At 56.6% G+C, this 20394-nt stretch overlaps 2 protein-coding genes across 2 annotated transcripts; both read left to right on the forward strand.

Annotated features, from left to right (window-relative positions):
- Positions 1–9894: 9894 nt before the first annotated feature.
- LOC131085491 (tubulin alpha-4A chain-like) lies at positions 9895–13804 on the forward strand. Its single transcript, XM_058027741.1, has 4 exons — positions 9895–9957; positions 11973–12195; positions 12330–12478; positions 12661–13804. Exons 1-4 carry the CDS (start codon positions 9955–9957, stop codon positions 13630–13632), a joined length of 1347 nt encoding a protein of 448 aa, XP_057883724.1. The 5' UTR covers positions 9895–9954; the 3' UTR covers positions 13633–13804.
- Positions 13805–15479: 1675 nt separating this feature from the next.
- On the forward strand, positions 15480–19921 carry LOC131085490 (tubulin alpha-5 chain). The gene is made up of 4 exons (XM_058027739.1): positions 15480–15580; positions 17203–17425; positions 17971–18119; positions 18330–19921. The coding sequence occupies exons 1-4, from the start codon at positions 15578–15580 to the stop codon at positions 19299–19301; spliced, it is 1347 nt and encodes a 448-aa protein (XP_057883722.1). The 5' UTR covers positions 15480–15577; the 3' UTR covers positions 19302–19921.
- Positions 19922–20394: the final 473 nt, after the last annotated feature.

Genomic DNA, 20394 nt, shown 5'->3' on the forward strand with positions numbered 1-20394 from the left:
AGGAGCTGCGCTCACCCATTCTCAGGGTCCTGGGCGGTCTCGGTCAGCTGCACCTCTGAATGTGTCCTCGCCACGGGGATTTATGATTCCCTCTTGTGGCCTGGATGGGAGAAGCAGAGAGCTTGATCTTTCTGCAGGGTCAGAGATTTTTGGATCCACTGCCACACCTGCACCACAGCTGGAAGCTTCATCACCTCCCAGACGTTCCTAGCTGGGAAGCCTGGCAGAATGAGGAGGCCTGAGACAGGCCATTCCCAGCACTCCTCAGGGACAAGTGCCAGGACAGATATCCCCGAGAAAAGCCTTCCCCAGCCATGAGTCGTGCGCCTGGGGTGGATGAAATGCCAAGGGCATCATCTCATGTGCCAAAGGCATTTCTCCCTCCAAGGGATGGGAGACCGTCCCCTGCCATCAGACGGCAATTTCCTTGATGATTTCCTTGAACAACAGCCTGAAGTACTTCCTGCCCCCGGGGATTTTTTCCCTGGATTCCATTGCCGCACTGTCCTCCTGTACCTGTTTGCCCACGAGCAGGGAGCGGCTCCCTGGGGGCTGCCTGTGGCCCGGGCCCCTCCCCGGCTGCCGGGGCTCTGGTTTGGCCCGTCGGCCCAGCAGTGGGTGCAGAGCCGGCATGGGCACTAGATGGAGCCACAGGCTGCTTCACAGGGATCCCATCCTGCGGCTGGGAGGGCGAGGAGGAGCCGAGTCTTGGTGCCTTGCTCTCCTTTCCCTGGCTTTTGCGGCTGATGTGAGGACAAGGAGGCCCCCGGGATGACAGATCTCAGCTCGCTCTGTGCGCACCGGTGGGGAGGCCTCTGTGCTGGGATAGGAGAGAGCTCCATATGCTGGCTGTGAATCTGGAGCTGGGGGAGCACGTTGCTGATGCCTTCATGGCAAAATTTTCCCTCGCACCCTGAGGATTTGGAGTGAGGTGGACTGACACCTCCCCGCTATTCTTAGGGGAGGCAGTGGAGAGCTGGGCAGTAGCCCAGCATAGCACTGGAAGGAGAGAAGGTGTGTATCAGCCACGCCTCATCCCAGACCTGCCACACTCCCTCTTCTACTCCAAATAAAAGAAGCCCATTACCCACTGGTGCCTCACACCTTCAGCTGCAGCACCCTGCCCTCTTTACCTGCCCTTTCCTCCTAGGTCTGCCTGAAGTCCTGATGCTCACATCAGCTTCGAATCAAGCACAGGCATCTTGAGTGTGTCTCAAGAAAACCTTTATTTCTTAACAAATTTTGAGTATTGCTGTGTTGCAAGCTTGTTTTCAGCTTTTCAGGGTCTCAAAAATGCTCATGAAATACTCTTGAGACTTTCTGAGGAAAGAGGTTTTGGGTGAGCAAAGCAGGATGCCAACGGACCAAATGTTTTTATCCTGGTTACCCAATCTCTCAGGAAGCCAACAGAATTGCATCATAAACCCATGATATATTATTACACAAACCACAAATTAAGCTATATATTTTTTTTCAGCACTGCACAACATTTCAGCTTTTGATTTCCACATGAAAACACAAGCCCTTTCACAGCCTTAACAAAACTGGCAATTATGTACTGAAAAATTGTATTCTTGGCAATTTTTGAGCTAAGAAGTGCTCAGCAAGTCGTGTGCCTGCTGCTCCCCTCATCACATGCAGCCAACTCCCTTCCTCTTTTCCCCATTCTCCCTTCCTCTTCTCCCCTATTCCTTGCAGTGGAGCTGCAGCAGGAAAGGAGCAGGAGCCAAAGCCACTAGGATGGAGTGAGAGGGTTTGAGCAGAGTCAGACAGGCTCGTGGGTGCCATTTCTGTGCCACCTTCCTCTGCCTGCCTGCTTCTAGGACAGTTGGTGTTGCTGGCCATCTCTTGGCATGGCCCAAAAAAGGGGTCAGTGGGAGCTCCAGGGCTTGCTCACCCCTGAAAGGGCTGCAGTAGATTGGGGACCCCCAAGTACAGGGGGCTGGTGAAGACATTGAGCAATTTTTAAAATGTCTATAGGTTCTTTTACTCCCATTTTTAAAGTCCACATTGGTTCTTTTACTCACAGTCCTGCTGTCTCATCCAAAAAGCCCTGTCCACCCTGCCTAACTTCCCTGCACAGCTAATTTCTTCACACCTTCATGTTTTTCATGTTCTGCATGTTTGTCTTGGAGGCCAGGCTCTCAGCCACCAGCCCATCTCCTTGTCCACTCTGTTCTCATCTCAGCTGGCTGTTTTAGAATTGTACCTTCTGGAGACTGGGGACAATCCAGGCAGGCAAAGTCATGCAGCTGCTCTTGGTTTGCATGGCAGAACAGAGAAGTAAGAAACAGCAAAGCCAGGGTGACTTTGGATCAAGCAGGACGATGACTTTGAGGCAGATTTAGCAATGTGACAGAGCCAGGCTCTGCGTCCCAGGCTCTGCCTTGCAGGGATGCTTGCGTGTGCTGACAACGGGGATGCTGCCCCAGCCAAAACCCAGGCAAAACTGAGGTGCTTGCAGATTTTAAATCAACAGAGTCAGAGGCTGGCAGAGATGGCAGAAGCCCATGACTGAACAGGTTATCCGTGATGAGCAGGCACACAGGCCCAGGGAGCAGCTGAGCCTCATGGCAGCAGGGATTTGCCCACATCCTTGGCGTGTGGTTGCTGACAGGTTGGGCTGGATAACCCTGTGGGGCACAGGAGCAGAACACCCCAAACTCATCCACAGGGAAGCTGGGAGCTGCATGGGCTGGATCAGATCCCAGGGGAAGAGAGATGAAAGATAATGAATAGACTGACACCACACACCCCCTCCATATGCTAGGGAACCCTCCAGCTGCAGAGGGAGCAGAAGCTGCACCTCACCCTGGACAGGAAGGGATTCTGTTGTGAAGCAAAACCTGATTTTGCTCATGCACACCAACATGTTCATGCCCACATCCTCCCAAGCTCCACATCCCTGGTGTTCATCTGGCTTGGCCAGGATTTTCTGCAGTGCCTGGTAGGACTGGGGTCACAGGCTGGCTGGTACTCACTGTGCCCTCCAGCTCCATGCCCAACCTTGGCCCATTGTCTTCACCTAGGCATGGCTCAAAGGCAAACAGTGAGCCAAGCAGGGACAGGCAAAAAAGGACATGGAGCAAATGCATTTGCATGAGAAGAAAACGAGAAAGAGGAAAAAAGAATGCCAGAAAGCAGCTTTCTGTGGTTTTCCACAGCCCTTGGTGCCTAACTACCTGAGCAAGAGTGGAACCTTGGAGACAGTGCTGTGGATGCAAAGAGAAGTCTGCAGTTTGGATGCCATCTGTAACATACCCACTGTAACACATTACCTGCTGAAATCGACATTTGCAGTTCATCAGGCCCACACTGAGAGCATTAGTGAGCCTAACCGAGGGTCTTGCTGAGCTGCTGATGGCAATTTTTAACTGAGCTGGGAAAACTGGGGTAACTCCAAAGGACTAAAGAACAGAAATCACTCCAGTCATTAAAAAAATAAACTGGTTGACCCAGGAAACTCTAGATTACTGATAATACCAGAAAGAAATGACAGAATAATTATTTTTATTCTATCAGCAGAGAATACTGAAAAATGTATTTACTACTGATATCCTTGTCTCAGGTAAGGAAAGTGTTGCTTTGCAAACTTGTCATCACCTTCAGCATGATTATATGTCTGGCTGATTCAGATCAACACCACTGGTATGACACCCTCACTTGGAAGCTGCCACGAGATAATGCTAACAGTATTTGCATAAATCGCGGCATTGCTGCTGAGAGGGGTGAAACAATCAGTTTTCCGTGTCCACAGATGAAGGAAGCTCAGAGCTGCTGCCAATGGTCTTTCCAGATCTACTTTGTGTGTTGCCCCTATATTTATTTTATTTTAATATTTATCTTGGCATGCCAAGCCAGCGTGTTTTGCACCAGAGACATCAAAGGTGTGCTTGTTAGCCAGGAGCAGTGGGGATCCCCAGGGCTGATTGCAAGGGCCACGGTGATAAGAAGTGTTTACTAAGAAAAATTTGGGATAATGCTAAGCTTGGTAGGGTAGTAGCTATTGAAGGGGACAAATCTCAGAGGTGGTTAAGAATTGTCTGATTAAAAGGCCACATTACAGCAAAATTGCTTGAAGTAATTACTTTGAGAATTTTAGGAAGGGGCAGTCTTGTCACTTATTACTCTGCACATCCTCTGGCCACCCTGACACTTGATCAGCGGTAGTGTGGGATTCACTTCAAGACCCTTGATCAAACCGTGGAGGCCAGGGGAGCCTGGCAGGAGTCCCAGCAGCTCTTTGTTGATGATTCACTGTTGCAAACCAGCACATGGGTTCCTGCCTCGCCGGCACCACGCCCTCCTCACAGCAAGTTACAGCCCAGCCTTTCTTCCTGAGCAGACCTGTCATCTCAATAACTGAAACCAGCAGTGTTTGGCAAGTGGGTCTTCCATGTTAATCAGCACCTAATAAAGTTGCTTAGGGTGCTCCAACATAGGCAGGAGTGCTTGGTGCCCAGCTCTTGCCAGACTCTGCATCCTCCTGCCTGGGAGGTGGCAAAGCTCTCCAGAATGTGCCCAGTGCCAGGCTATTAAGTGGCAGAACAAGAGCCAGGCTGTCCAGGCCACTCCATCACAGGGGAGGGCACAGCAGCCCTAGTTGTGCTCAGGGTGCCTGGAGGTGGCTTGCCCTCACGAGGAGGGACACATTAAGCATGAAAATTCAGCAATTGGTGCTCCGAGACTGTAACAGGGAAATTCTGCCAAATGGCTGTTATTTCACATGCACAGCCTGCCATCACCTGGCTTAACTCTGCTAGGAGGCTCTCAGATGCCAGTTTAAGCCAGGTATCCTCAAGATGGCCATTGAGCTCAAGGTGTCGGCCCAGTGACTTGAGGCCACTGGCTCCCAGCCCCAGGCTCTGGGAGGAGCAGGAGGACAGCCCTTGTTTCACAACATCACACTCTCTCTGCACGCATCAGCTCCCGGCAGGAGCACTCTGGGAGCCATTACCCAGCAGAGTTATTAAATGCATCTTTTATCACATTAACTGTTTCCCTCTGACATCCAACAGTGCTTGGCCAGCTGCCAGCACCTCCTTTCCATTTTTAACAGCTCTACAGCCATCCCCAGTACTCCAGGCTAGTTTCTCCAGGCCCAGCTCTGCCCTTGGCTTGCCCTGGGGCCAACAAACTGTTTGCATTATTATACAACTCACTTCCACGTGTAAGTGTAAAACAAAACACCTTTCAGACATCTCTCCAGCCACGGGATGCTCAACTGCTCTCCAAAGGCCAGGGCACAAGTGGGGCCGTTGTAAAGAAGCTTCTGTGACAGGAATTATTTATTTCCTTTCCCAGTGGGTGCAGGACTGGCTCACCTGGCTGAGGTTTATGTACCTCAGAGGAGAGGGTACATCTGCAGAGCTGCCCCGTGTGAATCTGCCATGTCCCCTGTGCTGCCCGGGGGCTCACTGCTGTCCCACAGGCAAGGCATGAGCTCCTGGGAGCAGGGGAAGTGGTGGCTGCTTCTTGCCCCATCACTGCCAGCTCATGTCTCTGGCATTGCGACAGAGCTGGCCACAGCTTTGTTGCTGTTCTGAGAACTTGTAAGACAGGAAGGCCTAAAGGGCTGGGCATGAAGACATCACCATGCCTACATTTCTGTCTGGTGTTTGGAGAGCCCCTTCAGCCTTCTGGGGTAACCCATATCCCTCCAGGAGCTCCTACCATCACACAACTTTGCAGAATTCATTGCACTTCTATTTCCAGGTATTCCTGCACTGCCTGTGCCATCACCAGCTCTGAGAGCTGATGGAGAAGATGAAAAGCATCACTGGCACCTCCACAGAAGCCCATCGGCATGGCACACGGGTATTCCCTGAGAATATGGGCCCACTCAGCCACTCAGTCCCTCTGCCACCCGCCTGGAGGCAGATTGTTCACACCAGGCATGCTCAGACCTCTGACATGAAGTCACTGCAATTAGCCAGGTGAGGTTTTATTTTGCTGCCGTGGGTGTGTAGCTGCCTTTCCCAGGACATGAAGAAAGGCAGGTGACACCGCAGCCAGGGCAGCTGGCTCTGAGCCAGGCAGGCTGCTCCCCCAGGGCCTGCCCTGCCTGAGAAAGAGCTCGTTCCAGCTTGTCCCACAGCCCCTTTTAGCCTGGCAGGCTGGGGCTTGGCTTGCGGGGCTGCCTGTGTCCCGGGAGTGCCTCCCGCTCCTGCCCTGTGATTCAGGGCTTAGGACTGTAGCGAGGTCTGGAATTAGCTTCATTGTTTCTGCGCTGGGGCACACGCTCTGGGCAATGCAGCACGCCTTGCACAATTGACTTCATTATATCTGAACCGGCAATTATGCTGCTGCTGCTCAGCTGCAGCAGAAAACTTCTGTCCGATCACTACTGTGCCCTACATCCCAGCAGGTCTCTGGGCGTAAATGCCATGTGTGGGTTGCTGAAGATGTTCAGTGAGGCCTTTATTGAGTCTCTTCTTGGTCTTCTGATTCTCCCCATTCTTTCCTTGCAGGCTGTGACATCTGGCCTTCCTTCTTTCTCATCTCTGGATCGGCTCTACCTACTCCAGATGAAGGATGAGGCCCTCAGAGGGCCCTCTCTGACCTAGACAAGGCATGCATATCTTAAGGAATGGCAGAGGGAACATCTTCTGCCCATGCTGTGCTAGACTTCTTCAGGGTGGCAAAGTATGTCCCAAGTGCTGCCATAGTAGAATCTCAGCAGCACTGGGACATATGCTGCTGGGCCATCAGCAGGAGCCAGCTGTGCTTTAGGGACCCTGCACAATGCTCAGTGGGACTCTGCTGAAGCAGTTGGCATCACAAGGGCCTTGCTGGAACTCACATCTGCAACATGCAGTCGAGCTCCGTGCTTTCAACAGACTTATTGGTTGCACCAGCCAACCTTGTCCAGCCTGTGCCACTGCTGGAGAGCAAACTGCACAGGGCACTGATGGGCTGGAGGTACATCCTGGCTTCTCCACCTCCCCACCTGCTAAGAGGATTAAGGGCAGAGCAAGGACAGAGGAGGGGTAAGCAGGGCAAGCACAGATACAACCTCTTTGGGAAGCTCCTGGCTGAGATTAGAGACACAGAGAGGAGCCCTGCTCCTGAAGCACCTCTCACCATCTGGTCTTTGCTTTAAAGTGGGGTGCACAGTGGGCTTCCTTGCCAAACCCACAGCACAGCTGTGCTCTGTTCTACCTTCCCAAGAAGGACATGTCCCCAAACCGCCCCATTACACTGTTTGTTCTGCCTGGAGCAGGCAGGGTGGAACTGAGGTCTGAAAACTGGAGCAATAGTTTGGGCTTTCCTCAGCAAAGAGAGCAGGGAACTGGGGTGTGGATGGGAGGTACCAGGCTGGGCTCTGAACTCATCTCCTCCCCAGTTTCAGCTCTGGGTGCTTTAGGTGTGGCAGTCTTTAACATACTTCTGGGAGACAGCTCAGCTATAGAGAGAGAGGCTTTGTTTGGGTAACTGCAAGCTCTGCTCAGAGGTGTTCCTGCACCAGCAGGTACCTGCCAAGAGCTGGCTGGTTTCTGACAGTGGCAAGCAGGGGCTTCCCCGGCAGCAGGCAGGGCTCTGCCCCTCAGGTATCTTCAGTGTTTTCCCCATCCTTCACTAAAGAGATGGTTGAATTCCGACTATATAGCCTAGAATTTTCCTTGCTTGCTATTTGCATCTCTCTGGTTGCTGATGCAGGGTCTAACTATGTTCTGAGCATCGATGAAAATGTTTCCTGAGCAATTCTTGTAATCGTGTGGCTTCTGATGTTGTCTGAAAACATTTGCAAGGCTTTCTTAGATGTGTGGGTAACATCCCTGCAAGGGAGGGGTTGCCTCAGGACAAATCCAGCCAGAGTGAGCTCAGCCTCTGCTGTGTGCTTTCAGGCTGCTGCTACCAGCATCTGGCAGGCTGCTGAGCAGTTAGGCACTGACAAGATGCAGCTGATTGGTGCTCCCTGGATTTAGCCAGATGTTCTTAAGCATTTCAAAAAAGCTTAGACATCTGTTTGGGCATTTCAGATCAGAGGCACGTGGGGATGTGCAGCTCCCAATGACTCACGGCTCTCTTGTCAGTTATTCTCGCTCTGATTGCCCAACGAAACAGCCTCTGAGTGGGTATTTTCACTGTGAACACGCATTTGCAGCATTGACAAATCAGGGACATTTCACTCTCAACTCTCCACCACCATGGTACATAAAATGATCCATGATTTTGCACCCCTGAGTACCACCAGATCATTATATGAATCTTCAGAATTTGGGTGAACTGCACATGCTGCTGGCTGCCTAGCTCTGCTTCCAAGCACGCTGAAGGTATTCATGCTATAAATGCCCTAGAATTAATTGGCACCATGGAATTAAGGAGGGTTCCAGGACACACCCAGTGAGAAGTGACTCCCTGGCATCCACTACGTGTTACAATGAACACCTTGGTGAAGATTTTCACAGGGAAGATGATACCATCACTCCTTTTCACTCCAATTAACTTCTGGGGCTCAAATTTTGATGCCTCAGTGCTACCAATCACTCTCTCACTCTCATGGACTGTCTGCATCAGCATGGTCTGTGTTATCTAGTGATCTCTGAGGTCACTCAAAGGACATTTATACCACAGGGAGGCATTTCCAGAGTTATCCAGTCACCACAGAATCCTCTGCAGGTTCAGCAGCACTTACTACCTGGGGCATTTCTGTGGGAAAAAAAAAAAAAAAAAACACAAAACCAAAAAACACAAAATTCTATATTTTCCCATCAACCTGATTAAACCCACTCTGATCCTCTGGCTCAGCCATTTCAGCAGGTCTCAAAAATGTGTTGCTTAGACACCAGCACAGGCTTTGCAGCAGTGCTCTTGCAATCAGTCACTTTTCACATGCTCATCAGTGAAGGTGACACTTTCCAGGTGACTCAGGCACAAAGAAAGGCTATTGTGGGTGGATGATTTAGGTCCAGCTTTCAACTTTCAGATCAAGCTGAGAGATGACAGCACTTTTCAGTGAAAAATCATTAAGTCAGAATGCTGAGGCAGATGCAGGGCTGGTTCTGCACCACAGTGGATGCTTTGAGTATTTTGGAAGGGGTAGGGCACATTATTCATTGTAGTAAGGCCAGACATCAGTGAAGTCACTGTAGATTCCAATAAAAGCCCTCCAAGGTGCTCCAAGCTCTCCCTGCACCCTCACTATTCATTTCATAAAGCTTTGTGAGATCAGATCAAACCAGTGAAGGTAATGCAGAGCCAGGATGGAGAAGCAGCCCTGTGGCAGGCAGGGCTTTCAACACAGCCCTGGGGCACAATTGTGCTTGAGGGGCTTGACACAAAGGACAGGATTGAGTTTTCCTGCTTTTTATTCAGTGATCTCCAAAGACGTTAGGAAAGTTTGGACTCGTCTCTGGAGGGTTTCCTCCACCAGTATTTCCTTCAGAAATTCTCCCAGGTGTTTTTCAAGAAGCCTTGGGTGGCTGCCAGAGACCTGGCTCACTGCTTGCTCAAGGATCACATCAGCACCTAAGCCCACCAGGAGGGGGGACCTGGGCCAAGCTCTTTGCTGCTTTTCCTGCTTCAACCCCCGAAGCCTCTCCTGGTTGTGCCTGGATGGTGCCTTTCACCAGCAGGACCCCAAGCTGGAAGGTGCCCTCTCTGTTCTTCAGCAGAACCCCTCTGCCAAGACTGGCAAGCACAGCAGGAACAGCACTTATGCCCCACTGCCCTTTCCTCGGGGGGACCCCCGGGTGCCCCACTCAGGGGATGCTGCTCCCCGAATGCCCCACCAGCGCACCCGCCAGGCAGCACAGCCCCATTTATGCAAATCTATGCAAATGTTCGCAATGCACGCAAATCTATGAAAGCGCTTGGGGCCGTCCCGGGCGGGGCGACCCGCCCCGGAGCGCCGGTGCCGCCCCCGGTATAAGGCGGCGGCGGCGGGGCCGTCCCGGAGCGCGGAGCTGCGGCGGTCCGGGGACAGGCGGCTCGTGCGGCAGCGGCGGCATCATGGTGAGTGCCAGCCCCGGTGCTCCCTGCCCCCGGTCCCACGGTGCTCCCCGCAGCGGGCCGGGCTCTCCGCGCCTTCCCGGAGGGCTCTGCCCGGAGCCCAGCAATGCGGGCGGCTGGCCACGGGAGCGCCCGCTGTGCTCGCCCTGCCTTTGCCTGGCTTCAGCCTCTTCCTGAGCTGCTCCCTGCCCTGCTCTCAGCAGCCTCCCGTCTTTAGGCATCCCCTTGTACCCGTGGCAAGGAAGCCACCAGCGAGTCCCCCGGCTGCGGACAAGCCCCGTCTCATCCCTCTGCAGCTTTGAGTAGTGTCGGCTCCTGCCCGCGTCCCGCGGTGCCATCCCCGGTGCGGGGAGCCTGCCAGCCCCCCACGCTGCCGGCCCGCAGCTCAGCTCCGGCAGTAAGCTGTGGCTTCCTTCACCCACTGCCCTGCTCCAAGGGTGGGCATCACGGTGGGTGGGCTTCCAGGCTGCCCTGCCGCCGTGGTCCTGCGGCCATCTCTGGCTCATGAGCTCTCCAGCTGCCCTGGAGAGCATCCCAGCCCCAAGGTTTCCCGGGCACCCTGCCTGCTGTCCCACGCTCCCAGCCCTTCCTGTGCCAGACTTTGCCGTGGAGAAGGCAGAGTCGACTGGCTGGAGAGCAGCAGTGCTGTGTCCTGGTGCTGCTGGGCTCTGCCCAGCCTGGTGTCAGCCTGGGTCCCACGGAGCCGGTCCTGGCTGCTGCTTGTTGTTGGGCTGAAGTGCAGTGAGCAGCATAACCCTCTGCCACCCCCATGCTAAATCACAGGGTCCCTTGCCAGGGAGCACTCCTCTCTCATCTCCTCTTCCTTGAGGTGCTTGCATCTGTGCCAAGTGTTTTCTGTGCCCTTCTGTAGAGGATCTTGGAAGACTTACCTCAGGCCTTAAGTCCTCAGGTCTTACCCTTGGCTCCTTGTGTTACACAACATTTATGGACCTGCTGGGAGGGATAGGTGGGGTATTGCTTTGCTCTTCTTGTACCTCAGCTTTGGGAAAGGTGAAGACATGGCCTTCTGCCTCTCACCATGGCTATCAAGGGCTTATTTTTTTGCCATCCTTCACTGTCACTGCTGGCTCTGAAAGGCAGCACTGAGAGCACTTTAGACACAGAGAGCCAGGACATGCTGCATCCTGTGCAACTTTGTGGGACAGCAGCCATTGCCCTGCTCCTGCAAAATGGCTGGTTCCACCAGCTTCCTGCCAGCTGACTCATACTGGGGCACCACGGCTCTCTCTGGGAATCCGCCTTGATTTGGATGCTCCTCTGACTCAGTTGTGCCTGATGACACATCCAAATCCTTGGCAACAGCAGGTCTAAGACTGAATATTTTCATTCTTACCAAAAGAACTGCAGGCTCTGGGGTGCTTCATCTGAAGGGAGTGAGGTGGTAGAGTCCACCATCACCTGGCTTCTCCTGGGGAACCCTTGAAGCTGTGAGCTAGGAGACCCTCCCACCTCAGCCTTTCTGTTGACTTAAAAAGTGCAGCTAACGCTTCCTCCCCCTCTAGAGCTAATTTAGGGAAGCTGAGCCTCAGAGCATGGCAACCATTCATGTTTGTAAATCCCCCCTCTTGCTGGGCACCCTTCCTCAGTGCCCTCAGTTCCCAGTGTCCTGGTGGTGCTCAGCCATCTCAGCCTCCAGCTCTGTTGTTGGAATAGCAACAGGGGCTGTGCCAGATGCTGCAGGGCCTCAGCCCTTAAGCCACATGGATGTTTGGGCAAGGGAGAAGGTGCTCACTGGATGCTATCCAGGGCTGTGGGTGAGGCCAGTCCAGGGGATGGGTGGCCTGATATCCTGGGCTGCTGCAGATGGGTCTGCATCTCCTTGAGCCCCTGAGGTGGTCAGTGCAGTGATGAGAGGCAGAGCACTAGATTTGGGAGAAAGCAGAAAACTGAAATGGACACAGGCGCCCAGGCACGAGGGCAGTGTGGCTTGCCCCAGTGCTTCCAGGGCTGTGCACTTCCTGCAGTGTTGCATTTCTGACCCTGCCTCCCCTCCGCAGCGCGAGTGCATCTCCGTGCACGTCGGCCAGGCCGGCGTCCAGATGGGCAACACGTGCTGGGAGCTGTACTGCCTGGAGCACGGCATCCAGCCCGACGGGCAGATGCCCAGCGACAAAACCATCGGCGGGGGGGACGACTCCTTCACCACCTTCTTCTGTGAGACTGGCGCTGGCAAGCACGTGCCACGGGCCATCTTCGTGGACCTGGAGCCCACCGTGATTGGTGAGTGCACCCCAACTGGGCTCTGATTGTGGTCATCATTTTGGGCAACAACCCACTGCAGGACATTCCCAAGAGTGCTCCTGCTACCTTTCCCCAGATCCAGTTAGCAAATCAATTTTGCCACTCTCTCCTAGATGAGATTCGGGGAGGAGTCTACCGGCAGCTCTTCCACCCTGAACAGATGATCACTGGCAAGGAGGATGCTGCCAACAACTACGCCCGTGGGCACTACACCATTGGCAAGGAGATCATTGATCAGGTGCTGGACAGGATCCGTAAGCTGGTGAGTGACTGCAGAGAGGGGATGTGTCTCCCTGGACTGGGGTCCAGCATCATTCGGGGGCGGGAGCGTGGCGTGAGCTCTGCTGCACCTTGGGAGGAATCTGCAGCTACACAAACAAAAGTCTGAAACTTCCATCCAGCCAAGTCAGAGCTTGAGGGAACCTTACTTGTCTCTCTCCACAGGCTGACCAGTGCACAGGCCTCCAGGGATTCCTGGTGTTTCGTAGTTTTGGAGGTGGCACTGGCTCTGGATTCACATCCCTGTTGATGGAGCGACTCTCTGTTGATTACGGCAAGAAGTCCAAGCTGGAATTCTCCATCTACCCAGCACCACAAGTCTCCACTGCTGTGGTGGAGCCCTACAACTCCATTCTCACCACTCACAGTACATTGGAGCACTCGGACTGTGCTTTCATGGTGGACAACGAGGCCATCTACGACATCTGCCGCCGCAACCTGGACATCGAGCGCCCAACCTACACCAACTTGAACAGACTCATCAGCCAGGTTGTGTCATCCATCACAGCGTCACTACGGTTTGATGGAGCCCTGAATGTGGATCTGACCGAGTTCCAGACCAACCTGGTGCCCTACCCTCGCATTCACTTCCCCCTGGCCACCTACGCTCCTGTGGTTTCTGCTGAGAGAGCTTATCACGAGCAGCTGTCGGTCGCTGAAATCACCAACTCGTGCTTCGAGCCGGCTAACCAGATGGTGAAGTGTGACCCTCGCCATGGCAAGTACATGGCGTGCTGCCTGCTGTACCGTGGGGACGTGGTGCCCAAGGACGTCAACGCCGCCATCGCCACCATCAAGACCAAGCGCAGCATCCAGTTTGTGGACTGGTGCCCCACGGGCTTCAAGGTGGGCATCAACTACCAGCCCCCCACGGTGGTGCCAGGGGGGGACCTGGCCAAGGTGCAGCGCGCCGTCTGCATGCTCAGCAACACCACGGCCATCGCCGAGGCCTGGGCTCGCCTGGACCACAAGTTTGACCTGATGTACGCCAAGCGCGCCTTCGTGCACTGGTACGTGGGCGAGGGCATGGAGGAAGGGGAGTTCTCTGAGGCACGGGAAGACATGGCCGCTCTGGAGAAGGATTACGAGGAAGTGGGCCTGGACTCCTACGAGGATGATGATGAGGGTGAGGAGTAGAGAAGCTACAGGCCTAAAAAGGACCGTGCTTCCTGCCCCTGTTGTCTGCAGAAACCCTTTGCAATAAACCGTTTCAGAGCCTCTGTGTGTCCCAGTATCCCCCCAGCTGTATCGGTTTCTTGCCAGGTCAGGTGTGTGATGAGTGCTTCAGCCCTGCTACTGGTGCTGCTGTGCTTCCTCCCAGCTCTTCTCCAGCTGCAGATCTCCCCTTGTGTGAGAGCCCCATAGCAGAGGGATCTGTCCAGGACACATGGCAGGCTCTAGGAAGGTGCTGGAGCACGTCCACCAAAGGGATCTGCAGGAGTGCTGCTGATGTGATAGAAGTACCAAACTTAGGCATGGGGTCCTCTGTCTGGGAGTACCTCTGCCCTCAGCCTGCCCTTCTCTGCCAGTGCTCTGCCTTCCCCCTGGGGCATGTGGCCCCACTCTACCCGGCCCAGATCATCTTCTGCATTTGTCCCCATTCTGAGTCCTGTCACTGCCCTGCCTGCTGGTAAGGAATCCCAGCATCAGCTCCTAGCTCCAGCTGCAAACTGGAGATTTCTGTTACCCATTATCCAGTGTGCTGTTTCCAGAGATTAATTTTCCCCGCTTACCACTAATGCTCCAGCTATATCGACCCACGGGGGCTGTCCTCCCCTGCCCTCCTCCTCCCAGCATGCACCCGTGTCAGCTGGAGGGGAGGTTGGGGCCAGCCCTGGCTGCTGGAGCACAGCCAGGCACTCATCCCTCGGCGCAGGGCTGCTGGCACTGCTCTGCTTGCCTGAGACTGGAGCGCCAGGCTCAGACCGAGTGGTGCCTGCTGCTGCTATGCCAGGGCAGGAGTCACTGCTCCTCACATCAGGTGCTGCTCTGATCCAGTCCTTATGTCTTGTCTGATTGTGGGGAAAGGAAGGAATCTGGTCCTTCTGAGTAATTTCATTGCTGACATCTTCCTGTGTCTTCACAGACATGACTGCCACCAGAAGGATGTAGGAGTTGGAATTGTGTCCTATAGCTTTTTCTAGAAGTTATCCTGCGCCTCTGACCTGGACAAGGGACCCAGTAGTGTCTCCTGGCATGCTGCTGAGCAGCAGAGGCCCATCCATCACCATGGCCAGGGAGGGGTAGCTGTGTGACCCAAGGTCCTGGCATCAAAGACAGAGCCCTCTCCCTGCTCAGGCAATGCTCAAGGCTGATGTCCAGGCATCCTCAGTAGCAGGATCAGCCCTGGTCTTGGCAGGAGTGGCTGCACTGGCCAGGGCTCAAACAGAGCTGCTGCTCTGAATGTAGTCACAAGTTATTAACAGCAAGCAGGCTGCAGTGACCCTTTTTTTGGCAGCCCAGATTTGTCATGCAGATCTGCAGCCTCGCAGGGTTGTGCAGCACTGCCTGTCTGTCCCCACCGGGAGAGAAGGGCAAACCTTGGCTGGAGCCTCCCAGAGCATCGATGGCAAAGGGAGGTTTGGGGGACAAAATGGGCTCCTGATTCTGATTCGTGTCTCTATCGTGTTTCTCCTCCTTTCTCCTGATCTAGAGGCCCAGGGGGACTCGGGGTCTCCCCACATCCCTGGGGGAGCTGGTAGCAGAACGGGTTAGGGACTGTTCTACCTGCTCTGCCTCCGGTGCGGGTGGCTCAGCACGGCCCGTCAGCCCTGCGGGCTGGTCCCCAGGCCTCCTGCCGACAGCCTGGGCCGCTGCCCCCGCCTTTCTTCGGGCAGAGATGGGGGAGCAGCTTCGGGCCGCGCACCTCGGGGCTCCTCCGCAGCCGGGCGGACCCCGCCAGGCTCCCGCGGCCCCGAGGGGGGACTCCCTCCCGCATGCAAGTGTACCCAAATGAGGGGGCGGCGCGGCGCAAGCCCCTCCCACCTATAAGAGAGCGCTGCGGCGGGGATTGCAGCAGCCGCAGCTCCGCGCCGAGCCGCGCCGCACCGAGCCCGGGACAGCCCGCACCGCCCGCCGCAACATGGTGAGTGCGGGCCGGGGGCGGGCACGGCGGCGGGGGCGCGCCCGGACCCCCGGCAGTGCCCCCGCAGCGCCGTGCCCGCTGGAGCCGCCGCGACGCGCCCCCTCCTTCCCGCCGTGACCTTGGGCAGCGCTGCCGGCCCCTGCCCGGGGCAGCCGCGCCCCCATCGCGCTGTGCCCCCCTCCCCGCCGCCACCGGCACCGGCACCGGGGCGCCTGCTCCCCCACCCCCGCCGGCACCGCCACCGGCGGCGCAGCGCGGGGGGGCGCTGGGACAGAGCGGGGTGACCTCTCCGGCGGGCAGCGGTGGCCGCGGATGGACGGGGACAGCTGCCGAGGGCGGAGGCGCCCTCCGGGCACCGGGGGCCGGAGCGGGGCGCTCGGCGGGGCTCTCCCCGCGGCAGCGCCCGCCCCATCGGGGCTGGCGGCGGGGAACGGCGGCGGGGGTCCCGTCGCTGCAGTCCCGTCCCGCGGGCGGCTGTTAGCGGCGGAGCGGGCTGCGGACGCTCTCGGGAGCGGGCAGTGGCCGCTGCCCTCGCCCGGGGCCGCATCTTCTATATTTAGCGGCTCAGGAGTGGGCCGGGGCCGTGCCAGAAGGCGCAGCGCAGCGCTCTGCCCGCCGCAGCGCTGCCCGGGCCCTGCCGGGGAACCTGCCCCCGGCTGCCCTCCCTTCCTCCCCGTGGCTGGGGCTGCTCTTGGCCCTCCCGCAGCAAGAAGGAGCCCTTGTCCTCCCCGAGTGCTGCACCGGGGCACGGACCCCATCGCGGCTAAGGGCACTGTGCAGTCGGGGAATGCAGGAGTGAACTGCTCCAGGAGCTCGAGGCTGAGTGGGGGTGTCCTGCTCAGGGAGGCAGGGGTGCCGGGAGCAGTCAAACAGGGATGCTGGGACTAGCAGAGGCGGGTGCCAGGGACAGCAGAGGAGGGATGCTGGAGTAGCGGAACAGGCCTGCACCTCCTGAATGGAGTGCGTGAGGCACATCTCCAGCTCACAGCCTGTTCCTCGCGGAGCACTTCTGCCAACACGGGTTTTGCAGCACAGGGTTAAGACTGTGTAGCCCAGGGAATCTGTGCTGCCTCAGAAACTGCTGGTCTTCATTGCCAGCCCTTACCTGGCTGCCACCTACCACCCTTGTGTCCCCAAGGCCCCTGACCCCATGATACTGCTTATCTGGCTCTGGAGCAGCAGGCAGAGGGGTTTGCCCATGCTGATTGCCCCTGATGGGTTAAATGTGTGTACCTGTCAGCTGAGCTCCTCACTGGACTGCTGTTGCACAGGGAAGGGGCTGAGGCTGCCAGGGACCCCAGCTGAGCCTGGCTCTGCTCCTCTTACTGCTGGAGGACAGGCCCAGCCAGAGTCCATTGAACTGGTGGCCCCTAGCGAGGGCAGGGGCCAGAGGGATGCCAGATCTGGCTTTTGATCCAGCATGGTGCCTGTGCATGGCTAAGAGCAACACCAGCTATGGGGAGTCCCTCAGGAGGTCACCCAAAGGAAAATGCCCTCTCTGGGGCTACTGACCAGAGCAGGTCCGGTGTGGGTGACTGTGTGGCACTGGCACCAGCTAGAGCCCTCCCTGGAGCAGGCAGGACAGAGCTGTGCCAGGATGCGACCCTGCCTCCCCTCCGCAGCGCGAGTGCATCTCCGTGCACGTCGGCCAGGCCGGCGTCCAGATGGGCAACACGTGCTGGGAGCTGTACTGCCTGGAGCACGGCATCCAGCCCGACGGGCAGATGCCCAGCGACAAAACCATCGGCGGGGGGGACGACTCCTTCACCACCTTCTTCTGTGAGACTGGCGCTGGCAAGCACGTGCCACGGGCCATCTTTGTGGACCTGGAGCCCACCGTGATTGGTGAGTGCACCCCAACTGGGCTCTGATTGTGGTCATTATTTTGGGCAACAGCCCACTGCAGGACGCTCCTTGGAGTTCACACAGCCTGAGGTGCCCCAAGGGGTGGGTAACAGGCATCTGGTGCTCGTGGTCTTCTGACAATATCCTGCACCGAGTTCGACCCGAGGGCCCTTTTTTGTCCCCAGGAGAACCACAAACATGAGCACCTGCTTTTGTTCTTGAAGTGTCCTAGAGTCAGCGGTGCTTGTACCACATGTGCACAGAGAGAAACCAGCCCAACCGGCACGGCAGCTCCTGCTGCGCTGTGGGCAGGCAGCTCCTGAAGGGTGGGAGAAGCTGAGCTGCGCAGGGAGGTGGCAGCCACCTCCTCATGCCAGAGAAACTTGATGCTGGCGTTGGCTCTGCTGACGTGTGGGTCCTTGGCCATGCCACGGGGGCAGGCGGAGCCAAGGGGAGGGATGGCTGCTAGCACCCACGTGTCTGCTTGGCGGCCAGCTCAAAGCAGCTGCCTCCCCTGGACTCAACCTGCCCCTGTTCTCTCCTAGATGAGGTTCGGGGAGGAGTCTACCGGCAGCTCTTCCACCCCGAGCAGCTCATTACTGGCAAGGAGGATGCTGCCAACAACTATGCCCGTGGGCACTACACCATCGGCAAAGAGATCATTGATCAGGTGCTGGACAGGATCCGTAAGCTGGTGAGTGACTGCAGAGAGGGGATGTGTCTCCCTGGACTGGGGTCCAGCATCCTGCTGGGGCTCAGAACACACTGCAAGCCATGCTGCGCCCTGGGTGGGATCCAGAGCTGACTAGGGCAGGGATACACCACGTCCTGAAGGGACTTGTGGACAGCCGGACTGTCACAAGAAATGTATCTCAGAGTAATCTCTCGTCATCTCTCTCCACAGGCTGACCAGTGCACAGGCCTCCAGGGCTTCCTGGTGTTTCACAGTTTTGGAGGGGGCACCGGCTCTGGCTTCACGTCCCTGTTGATGGAGCGACTCTCCGTTGATTACGGCAAGAAATCCAAGCTGGAATTCTCCATCTACCCAGCACCACAAGTCTCCACTGCTGTGGTAGAGCCCTACAACTCCATTCTCACCACCCACACTACACTGGAGCACTCAGACTGTGCTTTCATGGTGGATAACGAGGCCATCTACGACATCTGCCGCCGCAACCTGGACATCGAGCGCCCAACCTACACCAACTTGAACAGACTCATCAGCCAGATTGTCTCTTCCATCACAGCGTCACTACGGTTTGATGGAGCCCTGAATGTGGATCTGACCGAGTTCCAGACCAACCTGGTGCCCTACCCTCGCATTCACTTCCCCCTGGCCACCTATGCCCCTGTCATCTCCGCAGAGAAGGCTTATCACGAGCAGCTGTCGGTCGCTGAAATCACCAACTCGTGCTTCGAGCCGGCTAACCAGATGGTGAAGTGTGACCCTCGCCATGGCAAGTACATGGCGTGCTGCCTGCTGTACCGCGGGGACGTGGTGCCCAAGGACGTCAACGCCGCCATCGCCACCATCAAGACCAAGCGCAGCATCCAGTTTGTGGACTGGTGCCCCACGGGCTTCAAGGTGGGCATCAACTACCAGCCCCCCACGGTGGTGCCAGGGGGGGACCTGGCCAAGGTGCAGCGCGCCGTCTGCATGCTCAGCAACACCACGGCCATCGCCGAGGCCTGGGCTCGCCTGGACCACAAGTTTGACCTGATGTACGCCAAGCGCGCCTTCGTGCACTGGTACGTGGGCGAGGGCATGGAGGAAGGGGAGTTCTCTGAGGCACGGGAAGACATGGCCGCTCTGGAGAAGGATTACGAGGAAGTGGGCCTGGACTCCTACGAGGATGAAGAAGAGGGTGAGGAGTAAAGAAGCCTCAGCCAAAAAAGGACCACGCTCCTTCCCTGTGTTACCTGCAAACCCTTTGCAATAAACCATTTCAGAGCCTCTGTGTGTCCCAGTATCCCCCCAGCTGTATCGGTTTCTTGCCAGGTCAGGTGTGTGGTGAGTGCTTCAGCCCTGCTACTGGTGCTGCTATGCTTCCTCCCAGTGCTCTGCTCCAGCTCCAGCTTGCTACCTGTGCAGGTAAGAGCCCTGGGGTCTAGTCCCTGGTGCCGTGGCACACATCCCACCCCACTCGTTGCTCCAGCCAGGGGTGGGAACTGCTTCCTCTTGTGATATATGGCCCCGCGTTGTATCCTGGAGCTCAGGAGAGCAGATTTAGTCTGAGCAAGAAAAGAACGGCAGCTTTTAGGTCTTCTCCTCAAGTGCAGCCCAAGGGTAGGTGGGCTTGCCTGGAAAGATAGTGGTTGAAGCAGTGGGAGCAGTGCAGCCCTGCCCCTGTGGTCACCATCCAGGGTAAGGAGTGTGCCCGGTCTCAGGTGCAGTGGGTGCACCCTGCAATGGCACCCAGCATGGCACGGACCCTGCGGCTGCTGTACTGCTGTGTGCGGTGAGAGGATTAAAGGAGGGCAATGCTCCCTGTCAAACTGCTTGTCTGCATCTCATTTTTTACCCCCTCTCTGTGGGTAGCCCACCTGCTGGAGCCCCAATGAGCCCCTCTAGCCAAGGCTCCCCCCTGGGCTGGGGATGTTCTCAGTGTTGGGGTGGTTGTGCTGTCCCCATGCTCTTCATACCCCCACCAGAGCAGAGCTGCTGCTCCTGCCTCCCAAGGTCCGGCAGCTTCCCAGTCTGGGCATCTCCCTCCCTCTTCATGGGCAGCAGAGTTCTGCCTGTACCCGTGCCGCTGCCTGCCTGCCTGTGCTGATCCCTGTCCCGCAGTGCCCAGCTCTGGAGGCTCTGAACAGCAGTGTCTGGCTCCAGCTGCAGTTGTGTTAGCTCCCAATAGGAGCATTCTGGGGCCAGGGATTAACTTTCCCTGCTTACTGCTAATGCTCTGGCTATGCTGCCCCGGCTGGCCTCCGCTGCCCTTCGCCTCCAGCAACGCTTGGCTGCCTAACCC

This window comes from Melospiza georgiana, chromosome 7 (assembly GCF_028018845.1).
Source record: "Melospiza georgiana isolate bMelGeo1 chromosome 7, bMelGeo1.pri, whole genome shotgun sequence".
NCBI classification, from domain to species: Eukaryota; Metazoa; Chordata; class Aves; order Passeriformes; family Passerellidae; genus Melospiza; species Melospiza georgiana.